Source organism: Dendrobates tinctorius, unplaced genomic scaffold (genome assembly GCF_039654945.1).
Source record: "Dendrobates tinctorius isolate UK_male_01 unplaced genomic scaffold, ASM3965494v1 ptg000155l, whole genome shotgun sequence".
In the NCBI taxonomy this organism is placed as follows: Eukaryota; Metazoa; Chordata; class Amphibia; order Anura; family Dendrobatidae; genus Dendrobates; species Dendrobates tinctorius.
The window spans coordinates 20,278,308-20,285,823 of record NW_027361822.1 but is presented as its reverse complement, the minus strand read 5'-3'; the positions used below and the strand labels follow the sequence as shown (position 1 = coordinate 20,285,823).

Genomic DNA, 7,516 nt, shown 5'->3' with positions numbered 1-7,516 from the left:
ATGCCTTTCAGCTAACCCCAGTGTTATTTATGACCTTGTTTACTCTGGCTTGATCATATGCATCTGGTCCACTCTTAATTGTCTGACCAAGAAGAGCAGAGACCACTCCTCTCTGCTTCACACCTGACTGCACTTAGTTGTACATATATTGCAGAGCACAAGTCTGCATAAAGACTTCAGTCTGCAGTGTGATTCCTATAAGTGTGTTCTAGAAGTGTGAAGATTAATTTAAGAATTAAAACCAGAATTGAACCAGAAGGGAACTGAAGGTAACTGTACACAGTCACTGTAAACAATGTTTCTGTTTGTTTTCACTTTCACCCCTATAATCCTTCACTTTTTGCTAATTCCCCTAATCCCTACTCCTAGTAAGGAACTGTTCATCTCTTCTTCAATCCTCCCCATCCACCTCACCTCCACCTCAAAACTGTTCCTTACCATACAATCCTCTGTCTCCAAACACAGACAGCCCCCTCATTCCCTCTCCTGCTCCCACCTGCTAACACTTTCTCTGCTCCTTCTCACTGCTGGTGATATCTCTCCAAATCCTGGTCCTCCTCACCACATTCCCACAGTCATTTCTACCTCCCATCCACGCTCTATCACAACCTTCCGTAACCTCTCCAACCTTATACCCATTCACCCAGCTCCCGCTTCCCCAGTCCCACTAACAGGAGCTCTGTGGAACGCTCGCTCTGTCTGCAACAAGCTTTCCTACATCCATGATCTTTTTGTTACTACCAAACTTTCCTTCCTCGCCATCACCGAAACCTGGCTCACCCCTTCTGACACAGCCTCTCCTGCTGCACTTTCGTATGGCGGCTTCCACCTTTCTCACACCCCCCGTCCCAGCAGCAAACATGGCGGAGGAGTTGGTTTTCTCCTGTCAGATACCTGCTCCTTCACCCCAATCCCACTGCCACCCTCTGTTACCCTCCCTTCCTTTGAGGTGCACTCTGTGCGCATCTACTCCCCCTCCAACCTCCAACTGGCTGTCATCTACCGCCCCCCAGGGCCAGCCACCACCTTCTTTGACCACTTCACCACCTGGTTACTTCATTTCCTTTCCGCGGACATCCCTACTATCATCATGGGCGACTTCAATATCCCCATTGACACTTCCCTCTCAGCTGCCACTAAACTCCTATCTCTCACTTCCTCCTTCGGCCTCACTCAATGGTCTTCTACAGCCACCCACAAAGATGGCCACACACTGGACCTCATCTTCACCCGCCTCTGCTCCCTATCTAACCTCTCTAACTCACCTCTTCCTCTCTCTGACCACAACCTTCTCACATTCTCTTCCCTCTTCACTCCATGTCTACAATCCCCACCCCACAAACTTTCACACCCTCGCAGGAATCTTAAACACCTTGACCTACACTCATTCTCTGAATCCCTCCTCCCTCTTACAGATATAAGTTCCTTACACAATGCGGATGATGCTGCCGCTCTATATAACACCACAATAGCTGTAGCTTTGGAATCCGCTGCCCCACTTACACATACCAAAACTCGCAAAATCAACAGACAGCCCTGGCACACCAGCCTGACCAAAGAGCTGAGGCGAGCTTCCAGGGCTGCTGAGCGCAGATGGAAAAGATCCCACTCCAACGAGCGCTTCATCGCATTCAAACAGTCCCTCACTAATTTCAAGACCACACTCGCCACAGCTAAACAAACCTACTTCTCATCTCTCATATCCTCCCTGTCTCACAACCCTAAACAGTTATTCAACACCTTCAATTCTCTCCTCCTCCCCCCAGCACCTCCTCCCTCCCCACTCATCTCAGCTGAAGACTTTGCCTCATTTTTCAAGCAGAAGATTGATAACATCAGAGACAGTTTTGGTCAACAACCCCCAGAGCCCTTCCTCCCGACTTCCCAGCCCTCCACCTTCAAAACCAACTTCTCCACCATTACAGAAGATCAACTCTCCACTCTACTCTCAAGATCACATCTCACCACCTATGCACTCGACCCGATCCCATCCCACTTCATACCAAACCTCACCACAGTCTTCATCCCAACCCTAACCCATCTCTTCAACCTATCACTAACAACTGGTGTTTTCCCCTCAAGCTTTAAACATGCCTCCATCACACCTATCCTAAAAAAGCCCTCTCTTGACCCATCCTCTGTATCTAGCTATCGCCCTATATCACTTCTCCCCTACGCCTCCAAGCTCCTGGAACAACACGTCTACCTTGAACTGTCCTCCCATCTCTCTTCTTGCTCCCTCTTCGACCGCTTACAATCTGGCTTCCGGTCACACCACTCCACTGAAACTGCCCTTACTAAGGTCACCAATGACCTCTTAACCGCCAAGAGCAAGCGACACTACTCTGTCCTCCTCCTCTTGGACCTGTCGGCTGCCTTTGACACAGTGGACCATTCCCTATTATTACAGACCCTCTCATCCCTCGGCATCACAGACTTGGCCCTATCCTGGATCTCATCATACCTAACAGACCGGACATTCAGCGTCTCCCACTCACACACCACCTCCTCACCTTGCCCCCTATCTGTCGGAGTCCCACAAGGTTCAGTCCTTGGGCCCCTGCTGTTCTCTATTTACACCTTTGGCCTGGGACAGCTCATAGAATCACATGGCTTTCAGTATCATCTCTACGCTGATGACACACAGATCTACATCTCTGGACCAGATATCACCTCCCTACTAACCAGAATCCCTCAATGTCTGTCCACTATTTCATCCTTCTCCGCTAGATTTCTGAAACTCAACATGGACAAAACAGAATTCATCATCTTTCCCCCATCTCACGTGACCCCCCCTACGAACCTATCAATTACAGTAAATGAGTGCCCACTCTCCCCAGTCCCACAAGCTCGCTGCCTCGGAGTAATCCTTGACGCTGATCTCTCCTTCAAACCACATATCCATGCCCTTTCCACTTCCTGCCTTCAACTCAAAAATATTTCACGAATCCATTCATTCCTCACCCAAGAATCTGCAAAAACCCAAGTCCATGCCCTCATCATCTCTCCCCTTGACTACTGCAACCTCCTGCTCTGTGGCCTCCCCTCAAACACTCTCGCACCCCTCCAATCTATTCTAAACTCTGCTGCCCGACTAATCCACCTGTCCCCCCGCTATTCCCCAGCTTCTCCCCTCTGTCAAACCCTTCACTGGCTCCCAATTGCCCAGAGACTCCATTACAAAACCCTAACCATGACATACAAAGCCATCCACAACCTGTCTCCTCCATACATCTGTGACCTCGTCTCCCGGTACTTTCCCGCATGCAACCTCCGATCCTCACAAGATCTCCTTCTCTACTCCCCTCTTATCTCCTCTACCCACAATCGCATACAAGATTTCTCTCGCGCATCACCCCTACTCTGGAACTCTCTACCACAACATATCAGACTCTCACCTACCATCGAAACCTTCAAAAAGAGCCTGAAGACCCACCTCTTCCGACAAGCCTATAACCTGCAGTAACCACCGATCGACCAAACCGCTGCACGACCAGCTCTACCCTCGCCTACTGTATTATCACCCATCCCTTGTAGATTGTGAGCCCTCGCGGGCAGGGTCCTCTCTCCTCCTGTACCAGATACACTTGTATTGTTTAAGATTATTGTACTTGTTTTTATTATGTATACCCCTCCTTACATGTAAAGCGCCATGGAATAAATGGCGCTATAACAATAAATAATAATTAATAATTTCTTTCTTTTTCTTTTTAAAGAAAAGGGCACCATGTGTGTACCAATCAACCAAGTGAATTCGAACAATGTGAGAGGTGCTCGCCTAACGACGTTGTGCTCAATCATGTGATTTCTTAGCTGCACAGCACATATTAGGAAGCTTACCGAGCCACAGCTGAGTTCATGTGACTCTTCTCTGACTGATGTAATGTGTTGGAATCTGTAAAAAGGCAGCAGCCATGTTTGACAATTCGCGTGTATCCAATGACAAACTGTGCTTATTTGCGTGGTTCACCAAATTCCTAAAAATTTTACAGTATTTTGTTTTGTTTATTTATAGTAATGCATTTTGAACCAGATGTAACACATTTACCACATGAGTTTTTTTGATGGTCACCAAGATTTAATTCCCTAGAAAAAAAAACTGCCCTTGACATTACAATATTACAAAACGATCTGGTTAAGATGTCTGATTGGGTAAACACTTGGCAAATGAGATTTAATGTTGATAAATGTAGAGTAATGCACCTAAGACGAAGTAATCCTATTGCTGTGTATACACTAAATGGGAGTATACCCGGGACTACAGAACAGGAGAAGGACTTGGGTATTCTGGTTACAAGTAAGCTGAGCAGCAGCACTCAATGTCAAGCAGGAGCCGCTAAAGCAATCAAGATTTTAGGGTGTCTAAAAAGAGAGATAAAATCCTACAATCTCAATGTATTATTACCCCTTTATAAATCACTGGTGAGGCCACATCTAGAATATGGGATCCAGTTTTGGGTTCCAATTTTTAAAAAGGATATTCAGAAGTTAGTGTCAGTTTAAAGGCAGCAATTAGATTATATCAAGGTATGGATGGCCTCTCACATGATGAGAGGTTGGAAAAGTTAATCTTGTTTCCTTAGAAAAAAGACATTTCAGAGGAGATCTCACTTATATGTATAAATACATGTGAGGTCTGGCACATGACTTATTCCTTCCAAAGACCATACTAAGGACCAGAGCACACATTACGGGTAGAAGAAAGGAAATTTCAGCAGCTAAATAGAAAAAGGATCTTTACAGTTAGAGCAGTCAGACTGTGGAATGCCCTACAATAAGAGGCAATAATGGCAGACTCTATACCAATTTATAAAAAAGGGCTGGATGATTTCCTCAGGAAACATAACATTATGGGTTATAGTTAATTTAGTGACAAAATGTCACTGATATATGATTAAAACACTTCCCAAATTCTGCATATCAGAATGGCTTCTCCCCTATTTGAATTATCTTATGCTTAGCAAGAGGTGTTTTTTTGGGTAAACTAATTGTGTACATGTGTTACAAGATCTGATTTCTGTTTCAAACATTTCCCACATCATGAACATGAAAATGGCTTCTTACCTATGAGACTTTTTGGATGGGCAACAGGATTTAATTTCCTAGAAAAAAAACATTTTCCACATTTTAAATATGAAAATGACTACTTTCCTTAGTCACTGACACTCAACAAAATTTGATGTTTGATTAAAACACTTCCCAAATTCTGCACATCAGAATGTGTAAATAGTCTGATGTGTTTTTTGGGTAAAACATTTATGTACATGTGTAACAAGATCTGACTTCCGTTTAAAACACTTCCCACATTCTGAACAAGAAAATGGCTTCTCCCCTGTGTGAGTTTTTTGATGGTCAATAAGATTTGATTTCCGAGAAAAACATTTCCCACATTCTAAACATGAAAATGGCCTCTCTCCTGTGTGAGTTTTTTGATGATAAACAAGAGTTGTTTTTTGAGAAAAACATTTCCCACATTCTAAGCATAAATATGGCTTCTCCCCTGTGTGACTTCTCTGATGCTTAGCAAGATGTGCTTTTTGGTTAAAACACTTCCCACATTCTGTGCATAAATACGGCTTCTCCCCCGTGTGAATTCTCTGATGTTTAGCCAAATCTGACTTATGTTTAAAACATTTCCCACACTCTGTACATGAAAATGGCTTCTCCCCCGTGTGATTTTTTTGATGTTCGACGAGATTTGATTTCTGAGAAAAATATTTCCCACATATTAAGCATGAAAATGGCTTCTCCCCTCTGTGACTTTTCTCATGTCTTATAAGATTCGATTGACGATTAAAACAAGCTCCACATTCTGAACATGAGAACAGCTTCTCCACAGTGTAACTTCTCACTTGCGTAGTAAAATGTGATTTCTCTGTAAAACATTTCTCGAATTCACAACATGAATTCTCCCATGTGGGAATTCTGTTATGCTTAACAAGTTTTGGCTTAGCTGGAAAACATTTCCTGGGGTCAGAACATGGATTCTCTCCCGTGTTAGCTTTTTGATGCTCAAATAGTTTGGACTCCTGTATAAAATATTTCCGACATTCTGAACATGAAAATTCATTTGCTTCTGTGTGACTTCTCCCATGTTTAACAAGCTCTGATATATCTACATAACATTTTCCACATTTTAGACATGCAAATGGTTTCTCCTCTTTATGAGATCTTTCATGTTCAACATCCCTTCTATAATTTTTATCTTCTGTAACCATCTGTAATGAATCATAAGATAGGACCTGATGAAAAAGATCAGATGATAGATCTTCACTGTGAAGAGCTGATGGTATATCGGGCATAACAGCATTCTCTTCATATGTATCTTGTGTGATATCAGGATCATCTGCTATAAAATTTGAAGGTATCACATGTTCCTTTGAGCTTCTGATATAGTCACCTGCCGAGAATAATGATTTTTTTTGTTTTATTTTGTAAAATGCAGTTTAATATAAATATTAATATATAAAATATTTTTGTATAAAGATTTCCATACAAATTACAGGGCACATAGCAAAATTCAATAGACGGAAGACAAATGTGACAAAAACCGCGTTCTGATAAAACATTGTGTAATGACATGTAGTTTTATTAATTCGATAAAGACATTTCCTAATAGTTATGGGACTGTGACTTTACATTTCTTTGAAATCAAGACAAATACATGACTATAAACTGTATAATTTTTCAAAGCTATGAAAACTGAAACATGCCAAAATCCCATAATACCTATGCATATGTAAAGTGGTGCTGAAAGTTTGTAAACCCTTTAGAATTTTCCATATTTCTGCATAGATTTAACTTCAAACTTGTTCAGACTTTCTCCAAAGTACTAAAAGTAGATATACCCAAATGAAACAAATAAGATAAAATATTAGATTGTCATTTTTTTAGGAAAGAGATCGAATATCACATTTCTAAGAGTGGTAGAATTATGTGAGCATGCGTTCTCAGTATCTGGCGTTACCTCCTTTTGCAGCAATAACTGCATCAAAATGTTTCTGGTAATTGTTTAGTCCGGGAATTCAGTTAGCATGAATTTTAACTTAATTCATCCACACAAAACAGCTTTAACCCCTTTCTGTCATGTGACGTACTATCCCGTCCATGTGCCCTGGGACTTAATTCCCATGGACGGGATAGTACGTCACAGCGATCAGCGGCGCTCACATGGTGAGCGCCGCTGATTGCAGCCGGGTGTCAGCTGATTATCATAGCTGACACCCGGCACAATGTGTCAGGGGCGGTCAAGGACCGCCCCCACACGTTAACCCCTTGCACACCGCGATCAAACACGATCGCGGTGTACCGGGGGTTAAAGGGAAGCATCGGCAGGGAGGGGGCTCCCTCTGTGTTTCCCTGAGCCCCCCACAGCAGCGCAATGTGCAGCGCTGCTGCGGGGGGCTCCATCCCTGCAGGTCGCCGAATCCAAGATGGCGACGGGGACCTTCGGGGGCCTGCAGGGAGCTGGCTTCCTCAGTGCCTGCAAAGCGCAGGCATGAGGAAAGCCTGTGCA

At 43.5% G+C, this 7,516-nt stretch overlaps 1 protein-coding gene across 1 annotated transcript in view; it reads right to left on the bottom strand.

Annotated features, from left to right (window-relative positions):
- Positions 1-3,318: 3,318 nt before the first annotated feature.
- LOC141051061 (uncharacterized) overlaps positions 3,319-7,516 on the bottom strand; it is a 51,668-nt gene continuing 47,470 nt past the window's right edge. Inside the window, exon 7 of the mRNA XM_073547894.1 lies at positions 3,319-6,400. Within this exon, the coding sequence (XP_073403995.1) occupies positions 5,214-6,400 (1,187 nt within the window). The 3' untranslated portion in view covers positions 3,319-5,213. The remainder of the gene's footprint in view (positions 6,401-7,516) is intronic.